This window comes from Lactuca saligna, chromosome 5 (genome assembly GCF_052625555.1).
Source record: "Lactuca saligna cultivar CGN05327 chromosome 5, ASM5262555v1, whole genome shotgun sequence".
NCBI lineage: Eukaryota > Viridiplantae > Streptophyta > Magnoliopsida > Asterales > Asteraceae > Lactuca > Lactuca saligna.
In genome coordinates this window covers 149073054-149085520 of record NC_136421.1, presented here as the reverse complement: position 1 = coordinate 149085520, position 12467 = coordinate 149073054, and the positions used below count along the sequence as shown (strand labels likewise).

The following is a 12467-nucleotide window of genomic DNA, read 5'->3' as shown; positions in this document are numbered from 1 at the left end:
ATAATGTCTCCAAATCTTGAGGGAAAACACCACTGCCCCCAGCTCTAAATCGTGCGTAGGATAGTTAGCTTCATGAGGCTTCAACTGTCTCGAGGCGTAAGCTATCACATGCCCTCGCTGCATCAACACTGCTCCCATACATGGGCTTGAGGCATCACAGTAGACTACAAAATCCTCTATTCCCTCGGGCAGGAAAAGAATCGGAGCCTCGCATAACCTCTGCCTGAGGGTCTTGAATGTCGTCTGCTGCTCAGGCCCCCAACGAAACACCACCAACTTCCTAGTCAGTCGGGTGAGCGGTACTGCTATCTTGGAGAAATCCTGAATGAACCTCCGGTAATACCCTGCCAACCCCAGGAAACTCCGAATCTCGGATGGAGACCTCGAGACTTCCCACTGCATCACGACCTGTATCTTGGCCGGATCTACCAATATACCCTTCTGGTTGATGAGGTGACCAAGGAACTGCACCTCACGCAACCAAAACTCGCACTTGGAGAACTTTGCGAAAAGCCTCTCCCTTCTCAAAACTTCTAGCACCTCCCTCAGGTGCTCCTCATGCTGCTCCTGAGTCTTGGAGTACACCAAGATATCATCTATGAATACTATCACAGACCGATCCAGCATCGGTCTGCATACACGATTCATTAGGTCCATGAATGCGGCTGGAGTACGGGATCCAAATTATAATAGGTATGGTTTATGATAAACTACACTCACGCACACTACACGTAAACTTGTTAACTTAAGTGGTGAGACATTCACTCCCCGTACGTCCGAGTACGGGATCCAAATTCCTGTGAGTTATAACCAAAATCTCTTGTAGGGAGAGCATGATAATTATGTATAGATCTATATTAGGGTTGACATCCCACACCTCGTTGCTAGCTACAACCGGATCAGCAGGTCTGCGGGTGACAAGAGTCATAGGATCAGGGCGTCTGAAAGACGTTGTGCAGGTTACCTCTAGTCATAGTATGGTTATAGCGATTCATATAGGGAGCTAACAATAAATAAAGTTTATGGGATTTTTATAAAACAAAAAGGGGTTTATGTCGATTTAAAATCACTTTTTATATCAATAAGTACGGATATTACTGTACACTTTCGGTCTGGGTATTTAAGACTACACACCACTTGGGATTTAGAACTACATACACATATTAAAGAAAATATTGGATTTTTTGGATACATTTTCTATCGCTTTTATAAGGAAAACGGTTTACTTCTCTAAAGAAATTTCTTATGAAGTCACCAACCTTTGTGTTGACACTTTTTCAAACAACTTGTTTTCTTAAGGAATCACTAAACAGGTAACCAAGTGCTTTTCAGGATGGGAAGTTAAGGCGTCAAACTTTTCATATTTTGTCAACATATTGTAATTGATTTTGAAACATGTAATTAATACAATGATGTAACTCTTTCAATTATATATATATATATATATATATATATATATATATATATATATATATGTTGGTTGTGTTTACTTTCATCACTATTGCCATTGTGGTTATGATACTATACATGAAGTCCTCCACCCCCGGACGTTTCCGCCATCCTTGGTTTGGGGGTGTGATAGATTGGTATCAGAGCATGGTTTATAGTGAATTAAGTATATCAAACCACATAAGATATACAAACTATAAACGCATTTAGGACTAAAAGTCTCTGATTTTAAACATCTCTCAATTAGATACATTTTAGAAAATAAATAGTTTTTCTTGTTAAAGTGTACATAACATACATTACATGTTCGCATAGTGTCATAACTAAGGAGAACATAAAGTGAAAGAGGAGGAGTTGAACACTACGAGTATGCCCTAGCATGTGTAATCAGTTCTGGGAAGGATATAGCCTGATCAACTATATCCGTCCGAGAAGTGACTTACGCATACCGGGGGATAGTCGTAATGGCCGACAAATCTAATAACCTAACTTCACCCTACAAAGAATGCTCTAAGAACCAAATATAAAAATTTAAAAATACTATAGGAGTATTCGTATATTGCTATAGCGCCATGTTATTATTATTATCCGATATGTGCTTCTTACCCCCCATTTCTCGTGCAGACGACATGGCAGGATTTCACATACTCGGGGACCCATACTTTCCCAATCAGGGAAATGTTGGATGGATCGAAGAAGAGCCTGAGCAAAAAATTGAAGAGGACCCCGAAGAGGATCCCGAGGAGGATCTCGAGGAGGAACCCGAGGAGGAATCCGAGGAAGAACAAGAAGAAGAGGAGGAAAACGAAAAAGAAGAAGAGGAAGACGATGATATAGTCATGATTGAGAACGAAATTGAAGAAGAACCGGAAGTATTTAACCCTCCTTACATCACGATGGTACCCGCACACTGCTTTGGATACAACGGACCTGAGCCCCGTTAGGTAACGGTGATCGAAAGGTGGAGCCGAAAACAATGTGTGCGATCACCATATGGCGACCAACGAGGTTATTTTGACCTCATCCATGGTGGACCGGTTGATCGAGCCCTCCCAGTCATGACTCAACGAATAGCAAGTATGGATGATCATGATAGGACGACGACCGATCAGGTCAGGGAGCTGAGTGCCATCATAGAGTCTACCACTTCTCGCACCATAGCTCTGGAACAAGACTCCCACTACAGAGACCAACTCATTCAGGACCTTTTCGCTGCTCGAGCAGAAGCAAGGGAGTATCGGGAAAGATACATGGCACTCGAAGAGAGAATTGTCGCAGCCGAATGGAGATTTGCAGAACTACAGGGCGCATCGACATCATCCCAGACTCCATCAGGGAAGGATCGTCATGATTAGAACGCATTACTATTCTCACATCTTTGTAGTAAAAGTTTATGAGTACGCATTGGTGCTACTCTTTTGTATGTATGTTGACCCTGCGACTAAGTGACTACACTATTCAAAGGGCTTTTGTGCTGCCGAAACTATCTTTTGCATTAATGTAATGTAGACCCTTATGAGGTCAAATTTTCCCCAAAACATTATGTACTAAAAGTTTATCAATGAATTTCGGCTTGCGTTTTATTTTATTGAATGTTTGGCTCTGGACTTCATAACCCGATCACACAAATAGTTTACAAATAATAAAGTCGTGATAAAAATACAAATGAGATGAAACAAGTAACACTCGACTCGTTATTACCATTGAGGTCTTACCGTCTGGTCATTTTTTTTAAATTATGACAAAACCATGCCACCAAGGAAAAGACCAAGACCTTCCGGCAACACAGCGCCGCCCCCTCCGCCACCACCTCCGCAGTTTGATCCTGCGATGTTCCAGGCTGCAGTGACGGCAGCCGTGATGGCAGCAACGTTGCAAATGGGTACAAATGGTTCTGGCAGTTTTGGATCCGGAGCTACCAATTCAATTCATGGGGACAGCATTGGGCGTACAAATGAGTGCTCTTACAAAGACTTCACGAATGGAAAACCTGACACTTTCAATGGAAGCGGGGGCGTCATCACACTGGTGCAATGGTTCGAAAGGACCGAGGCAGTCTTTGAAATCTGTGCTTGTCCCGAAGCGAGCAAGGTCAAGTATGTTGCATTCAGTTTCACCGGAAAAGCTCTTACTTGGTGGAATGGCCGAGTTAAATCACTTACTCCTACAGTGGCTAACTCTATAAGCTTGGAGTATTTAAATGCTTTGATGTTAAAGGAGTATTGCCTGAGAGGCAAAATACAAAAACTTGAAGAAGAACTTTGGAACCTTAGGATGTCGGGCACATATCTTGAAACTTATATTGCCCGCTTCAATGGCCTAGCACTCCTCTGTCCAACAATGGTCACTCCAGAGGAGAAGAAGGTGGAGCGATACCTTTGGGGGCTGTCATCCCAGATTCAAGATAGTGTACTGGCCTCGAAACCTACTACCTTTGAGAGTACCAAGGAATTGGAACAACAACTTATCGATCACAGGGCTAGCCGTGGTACTGTGATAGCCACCACCGACCCAACAAAAGGAGGGAACAACAAGAGGAAGTTCTGGGACAATAAACAAGAAACAACCGACGCAGAACTCCGCCAAGAAGCAACAGACTGTTGTTGTAAATCCATGATTTAACAATAGCATCAACACGATTCCATGTTTCTTCTTTGATGTATGTTGGCCACGGAGTGTTCGGATCAATGCGATCAAGTAGATTCTAAACACATGTGTGGATGTGAAACAGTACCCACGAAGCATATTGCTCTTAAGTTTGATTCAGAATGTGAAGGACACCATTCTTAATGTTAGTGACAGTGAATGATGGGTGGAATGGTGTCTTCCAAGAATAAGAAGATTCGCCTGGTGCTACAATGTTTTATGAGACGGATGTTGGAGAAGAAGAGGGCAGCAACGGTTAAGGCTAGGGCAAGGCTCTGATACCATAAAAATGGTATTCTCGATTGATTCTTCTCATTATACTAAATCAATTATAAATAGAGAACCATTCGTGTAAATAAGGAAAGGATAAACATTGTATGGACAAAATCAAATACAAAAATATAGAATGTATATATATCGTCAAAGAACATTGACCGTTGACTTTTTGACCCTGAGTTTTGGTTAAATTGCTAGTTCTAAAGTGTAGACTAAGGTGTGACCTTGTGTGATTCGATAGGTAGGTTGTAACACCTATTTCGTGAGGTTGAGTTGGGATTTGTATGGCTTTGTGAGTGAGGTGAGTCTTCTCACTATACCGTGTAGGATGTTAACTATCTTTGTGACTCTTGCATGTAGGTTGGACGTGCTCGTTTGTATGTTGTGTAAGGCCCATTTTTATGCTACGCGGGGCTCGTTATGATGGGCGGGGCCAAATTTGTAAGTGGGAGTTGATGTTACGTATCATATGTGGTATTTTGATGAACTCACTGAACTTTATGCTTATAGTTGTGTGGTTAAAACATTTCAGGTACTTCTGGTTCCAAAGGAAAGGGTCCGCCGTGATCGCAACATCCCCTTGATTTTTATTCCTCATTGTTACTTGGATTTACTCTGATGTTGACAATATTTATATTGGCGTTGGTTTTGGAACATTTGTTTGTATCTTTTTGGGTGTTTTGAAAATAAAATTTTAGCGGTATCTTTGTTATAATTATTTACTAAGTTTAGTCAGTTATTTTATAAAAAATAATACATAAAAATCAAGGGAATGGTCATTTTTATCATTATGCACAACAATTCAGATGTTTCAACTAAACAACATTTTAAAATTCAGATCTTCAAAATTCAGAATCTTAAAAATTTAGAACTTTTATAAATTCAGATCTTAAAAATTTAGAACTTGTCAATGAGCCCTAACTCCAATGTAAGTTATTTTCAAAGATCATTGCTGGTTGGTTACTCAAAAATAATGTAACCATTATTAGTTTTAAAAGTCTAATAATCACTATGGAACCAACTAATTAATTCATTCCATCACCATTAACCAAGAAATTGTAAAAGTCAATCGGCTAAATGGCATAATTAAGGAACAAACATTTGTCGGATTTTATTATAAATGCATAGTTTTGTCTATTCTCTTCAAGCATAAGTCAGCTTCACACAGAAGTTCTCGGCAGAACTTCCTATCTTGGTTATTTTCCTCTCTGAATCAACAATAGCCATCCACTGCTTCACCACGTCAAGCAGCTTCATTTCCGGGGCAAGAAGTTTTCCATTCAAGAAGATACCAACCTGTTCAGATTATTAAAATATAAGTCATTACAGAAAATATTTTTGTGATACAAAAACATGAAAAAGAAGAACAAATACATGTCTATGAGACTGTGACGTCCTTGTTCTATTAGTAAAGTCTATATTTGCTGAATCTCCATGGAAAAAGAACAATTAACGGACAACTGAACTCTAACGAAAACTGAAGTTTTTTAGGCATACAAAAATCAAGTTATTGTATGTAGTTAAGAGTCGCATGGTTCAATGTTTATGCAAGAACACATAAGAAACGCAAAACATACTCTCTAACAGTTTCATGTTTTTTAGTTATTAGATTTACATGGGGACAATTTCCTTCTGCCTATGAAATATTGTTCATTATAGCAATTTGTGCATGATGCATTGATAGCAGCTGCATATTCCAATGCACTTTGTCCCCTTAGCACTTCAAAAGGAGTTTACATTTACTAAATTATATATGTTTAAAAATCTATAACTAAAATCCACTAGTTCTTTGATGAATGGAACCAAAGTTATATGCAATTAATTGAATCAGAAAAATTACAAGATACCTCCTGTTGGTGAACATGCTTAAGTTGCAACGCGATATACTTCATGAGAATAGACACATCTGGATTCCCCTCCATGCTAGAATAATTTGTTTTTAATCAGTACATGCAAGTTACAATGACCAGAAAAATGAATGTCAAAAATTTATTTCCTAATAAACTGGTGAATTATATGGACATTAAACAACATTATACTGAAAAGGCCGATGTACTTACGTTATCTGTAAGTATGGTTCCACTAGAAGTTGCAGAGTGTTCTTTCTGTTGGTACCGAATCAAAGACAAGAAAATAAAAAAGATAAGATGGTGAAGATACTATTAGCTATATGATTAAATTTAAAAGGGATCTTTATAGCTCACTGATCACAGGAAGGAGTTAAACTGAACCAAGCAGAATGATTCTTTTTTGCTGGATTCAGATGCATTCCAGCGTCAACCACATCTTGTGGACAGATCCTGTTCCAAAAAGAAGGTGCAAGTTCAACAGTATTTTGCTGCTTATTTCTCCTCTTTCGTTTTTTGATTCCTGTCCTCATATCCGTAGTTGATTGATCTTTAGCCTGCTTGGACGACTGAATCTGCCACATACATATTTAATTAAGCGAACAAAAAAGAATTTTGGATTAGGTCTACAGGTCTAGAAATCTGAATGCCAAAAATGACTGATGATTATATAATCAGACTCAAGGATAAAGTCATTGTTTTACCTTCTTTCCTTGATTATCCGGTGAGTTTGATCTTCCAGAAGAATCTCCAACTTATAATTGCTATTTATTTGTTCCTCTTCTTTAGAGCCGGCGCCAATAAGAGGATAAAAATAGCAATCATCAACGACAGAAGGTAAAACGTTCTATAATCGACAAGACGATGGAGAGCTGCAGAGATGGAACGTAGAAATAAAAATCGGATAGCAGCGTTTCAGCAGACAGTGATCAGGTGCGTGATCTGACGGCGGCAGAAGATATGTTTGGCACGCCTAGGGTAAATGACCAGAAATCTCATATATATCGCTTGTAGTCTTGACTCTTGAGAGAAGCAGCCTGTTATCTTTTGGGCATTTATTTTCTATTGATATTGTCCAAACCGATACCAATCTTGGAGTCGTGGGCATTGCTTAGGAATAGAACACAGGAAAGAAACATTAATTTGCAGCCCAATCAACCTACAACCTATCACACGTCCAGGGACATGTTTTTTCTTTCACCGGATTGACATGCATAACTCCAGGCCCAACCTTTCCTTCCTCCAATATGCAGACCAACAGATCTTCATGGGGCTTTGCAGGTCCAAGGATAATCCAAGAAAGTAGAAACACCATAAGGATTTTAACTTGTTTCCATCTCGAGTTTCATCTTAAGCTTAAATACCTTCAGAAGAATAGGCCATGAAAAACAAACTATCTAGATGAACATACACAAGGAATGATGTATGGTCGTTTATAAAACGACCTATCATGACCATCTGTTACAAACTATGGATGATTGGAACTTATCTACTTTAATGAAGTGGTGGCAGTGAAAGCTACGTCAAAAACGATAAAAGAAAGAATTACATGTGACCCGCGCACCATCTGAAAGGACAATATATGTGGCCCAATCATATCGTATTTTTGAAGATTTTCAGTTGGCCAACCACTGTGGGCAGCACATTAAAAAAATAAAAAAATAAATAAAAAATTAAGAAAAAAAAAGGTTCTCGGTAAACGCAACTTTAACGTGTGAAAAATGGTTTGTCTTTAATTAGGTGAGTAATTATTATTTCACAACATTCTTCGTGTGGTTCAATTTTAAACATTAAAAGAGACTTACAGGGGAATGATTAGGGTAAATTATATAAATATCAAATTGATTAGTCTTTCATCAACAATTATCAATCACTTTTACCCACGATCAAAATGGTAAACACTCTTCATTCTCTATCCTTCGAATTAGGGAAAAGGAAAAGGATTTGCCAATCATGAAGAACGAGTACTTACTGATGAAATTTAGTAAGTAGATTATATTACATGTTTAGCGACCAAATAAGAGGTAAAAAGTATTTTGTTTATTCCATAATTATATCTAGATTCATGAATCCCTAAGTAGTTGATTTGGTATCTACTTGTGGTGATAGTAAAATTAGATCTTGTATGATGGTTTGTTTTTATTGTTGTCAATTGAAGTGAAAAACACTAACATTAGACTAAACTATAATAAATATTAAGTAGATTTGTGGATTTATATAACTCAGACTTGTTTGATGCTATTTAAAGTGGTGTATGTTGACAATAGAAAGTCATGGATGGTAAAACACAAGTTTCTCAGCTATTGGGAGCAAATCAATACAAGGAGTTAGGAATTTTTCAACCATGAAATATCAAGGTGAGTAAACATAGCTATTTTTATGGTTATTATGATTTTTATCTTGAAAATGGTGTTGATGTGGGACTACCTAGTTATCCATGGGTATCTCGTATGTGTAGAGGTCCGCTTGACATTACATCATGGGTACTGATATAAAATAGATAGGTTACCAACACAATATTGCGATCCAAAAATGCAAGCTAAAACGGGTGATTATCTAGTGACCCAAGCAAAGTTCACCCAAAAGTATGGTGGGGACAAGCCCAAATGTATAAGTCAATATTATTTATAGTTATAAATTGTTGTTCTTCACATGTTTCTTTAACAATATGATGATCGTATTATTGTTACGTATATGATGACTTTATGATGTAGAAAATTTTAGATTGCCGAATAAGCTTATTGCAGCTTATGGTTGCTTGTATGTTTCACTATTGCATATGTGTGTACTAGTAGCAAAGGCAAGGACTTTGTTTATAAACTAATAGACGTAATGAAGGATTCATGATTGAAAGAAACCACACTCTTTCAATTTCCCAAAACTTGACCATAAATGGGGCAACACTAATTTAATTTGTGTGTATATATATATAAAAAAAAAATTATGTCTAGATGAATAGCCGCTACTATAACCATAAAAAGTATCAAAATTCTGATACCTACACTAAATTTATGCCTGTTATAGATACTTGAAATTGATTTGTCATGATTACAGGAGAAATTTCCATCTTAGAAATACATACGCTATTTTTAAGACCAAACTTTGAATAACGAAGAACATGATGATAAAGCACAAATGGTTAAATCATACATAAGTCATAATTTAGAGATTTAAATTTCTTCTAGCAGGACTATCTAAACTTAGTTAATGTATGGTTTGCAACCTTTGAGCAACGGTGAACTTTTAGTACCAAGCGATCTAACACAATATATTCTCCAAAGCTTATGACAAGAATTTATTTGAAATATAATAAGAATTATAACCATAAAAATGGAGTGGAAATTATACTTTCTAAAAAAGCAATGATACACAAAGGGTGCCATTTGGAAACTACAATCCTTGAATTGTCATGGACTCATACAAAAGAAAATTATTTACCATATTCATTGTAAAGCTAATCAAGGAAGATAGAGGAAACTAGTGAGTGGATGGAATTATAACCCTGATCTTGGCACTAATCGATGAATTCAAGCGTGTGTTTATGTGAAAGATTCTTAATAGGTTTCAATTCTTCATAATGCTTTATGACATATATTTATACTTCCTAGTAAAATAAAATTCATGTATTATAAGATTTGTGAAATGATTCTACAGTAAAAGAAAAGATGTTATATGCCTTGAAAAAAATAAATGAATGTTCCAAAAAGATAAATCTTTCTAACTTCAATGTATCAAGGTAATCATAAAATGAATAGGTACAATACATCCTTTCTACTACAGTGATTGTAACCATATAAGATATTTTAGTTATGAGCAACGTGAATAGTTTTATATTTTGTGGATCCTTAAGTTATGACCCAAATTGAAAAAACTTGCCCATTGACAGCACTACATTACACATCATACACTCGACATCCCTTAGCATCTCTTTAGATTCGAACATGGGTCTCTATGACATATAGCTTAACATGTCTTACTAGGTGACCTATTAACGAGTGCTTTAACATACTTGCTTTGTAGCAATTTATGTATCATTTCAATGAATTGTTTGATCTAGAGGTTATACTCAGTCATGAAGATATTCTCTCCATCTATATAACACGCTGAAAATGTCTACTGATATATACTAGAGTAAGTATTCTATTTTTTTAATAAGTTAATTATTTAGGGATTATTCATTTTATTTATTCGAGGCACTAGATTAAATTGTTTTTGTTACTGATCGTGTTTGTATAATTTTGAAAAATTATTGGTCTAAATTTGTTACTTATCATGCACTATTTCATGAGAAATTTCAAATTTAAGCCTTATAATTTTCAGGTATATAAAAGTTGGTGTCCTAAAAGTGGTAAAATATAATGTTATATTTGGTTAGTAATTAAGTAGCTCCTGGTTACAAATGAACTCACATGGCATATTAAGAAAAGTTATATACTAATTTTGTAAATTTATATATTTTAAAAAGTAATTAAAGATCATGATGATTCCTAATCAACCATGGATGGACCTAAAATTCATAGTACAGACTAACACTAAAACAAAATACTTATATTTGTTCTTAAAAAAATAAATAAATAAAATAAGATAATAATAATAATAATAATAATAATAATAATAATAATAATAATAATAATAATAATAATAATAAAGAACCATAAAAGATTTGTTTAAAATGGTTATGAATATACCTCACTATAAAGTTATCCATAAGCTTATTCAACTCATTATACAACAATTAATGTATTAATGAAAAGCCCACGTGCTCTTATATATTGAAAATAAAAATGTCTAAAAATATCATGTTAACTATTAGTTATTTGTACGGTAAAAAGCAGGTTGTGCATAACATGATGGTTTGTATGGTCGACTCATCATCGAAATGATTTTCCAACAATATTAACAAAATAATAGTGTTTGTATTTTCTACAACCCCTTTTAATTCGTTTTTCATATTTTTGTTAAGGCATAAATTATTTCATCACAAGTTTTATTTCATGATATTGTTTCCATTCACACTTAAAATCAAATTAGAAATCATTATGGTAATCAATGTTGTAGTGATTAAGAAATTAGAAGACACGCACATTTATATACATCTTTCATTTTTGAATCGTTACGAACTTCAAATTAGACATGTAATAAAACTTACCAACTTTTACATTGATAGTTCTAAGAATCAATTACGTTACTCCTTCCTGGAATTCTCTTTCCCAATCTAAATGATTTTTCTTCTAATTCTCTCGATTGTGTACGATGAAAGGAGAGTTATTAGGGTTTGTTCTTGTTATTGTTTATGGAACCTATACATTGCAAAAAGGCTAATGGGCCTAATCTTTAATTTTTAATCATGGTCCATGGTTCATATATTCCTGACATTTTAATTTCAACCAAAGTTGAAAGTGCACATTTTGGGTATATTAATGATTGACCATTGGCCATGGTACTGCTAAAAGGAAAAAGGTTTCTCCTCCTAAAGGAAAGTGAAATACCTTGGTTGGACAGTCCAATCAAGGTCTCAAGAGAAAGGTCGATTTCGAGATAGCTCTTACTAGTTACCTAAAGTAGGCGTTTGTTTCTACTGCGAGTCAAATGGACATTGGAAATGTAGTCGCCGTAAATACATGGAGGATCTAATGAAGAACAAAGTCAAGGAGTGTAGCACCTCAGGTATATTTATGATTGAATTCCATAGTACATCAACTTCTAATTCTTGGGTTCTTGATATATGATGTGGTACTCATAAGAAACAAACACAATGCACATGTTATAAGGACTGGGGATTACGAGCTCGTGATTAGTAGTGGTGTTAATTTTAGATTATTAAACTGTTGTTACTCGCCTGATATGGCACGAAACATTATTTCTTTTTATGCATTGTACAAGGATGGTTTTCATTTCTCTTTTGATAATGAAAATTGTGATATTTTGGTTTATAAGAATGGTTATTTTTACTTTAAAGCTAGCCTTTGCAATGGTACATATGAAAATGTTATTTGTGTTAGAAATCTAATAATCTAATCATAAACATTGATTCTTCCGAAAATGTTTCAGATAAATCATGTATGTGGCATCGTCGTCTTGACCATATAAAAAAGAAACATATCACCAAGCTTCAATCGAACGATATCTTGGAATCATTTGACATGTATGTAAATCATGCTTACTTTGCAAGATGACATAAGCACCATTCATATGTAACTATGAAAGAGGCAATGATTTATTGGACCTTATACACACATATATGTTTAG

The 12467-nt window shown here is 35.7% G+C and overlaps 1 protein-coding gene across 1 annotated transcript; it reads right to left on the bottom strand.

The window, feature by feature from the left end:
* Nucleotides 1-5383: 5383 nt before the first annotated feature.
* LOC144997388 (E3 ubiquitin protein ligase DRIP2-like) lies at nucleotides 5384-7659 on the bottom strand. Its single transcript, XM_078957290.1, has 5 exons — nucleotides 6923-7659; nucleotides 6576-6793; nucleotides 6432-6476; nucleotides 6219-6294; nucleotides 5384-5667 (listed from the first exon to the last, which is right to left on the bottom strand). The coding sequence occupies exons 2-5, from the start codon at nucleotides 6749-6751 to the stop codon at nucleotides 5515-5517; spliced, it is 450 nt and encodes a 149-aa protein (XP_078813416.1). The 5' UTR covers nucleotides 6752-6793; nucleotides 6923-7659; the 3' UTR covers nucleotides 5384-5514.
* Nucleotides 7660-12467: the final 4808 nt, after the last annotated feature.

Bases quoted from the DNA above. Each gene is read 5' to 3' on its own strand.
- LOC144997388 (XM_078957290.1), bottom strand. From the start codon at position 6,751: ATGAGGACAGGAATCAAAAAACGAAAGAGGAGAAATAAGCAGCAAAAT. The intron at 6,477-6,575 runs GTGAGCTATAAA...CGGTACCAACAG, and splicing joins TTAACTCCTTCCTGTGATCA to AAAGAACACTCTGCAACTTC. The intron at 6,295-6,431 runs GTAAGTACATCG...AAATTATTCTAG, and splicing joins GAACCATACTTACAGATAAC to CATGGAGGGGAATCCAGATG.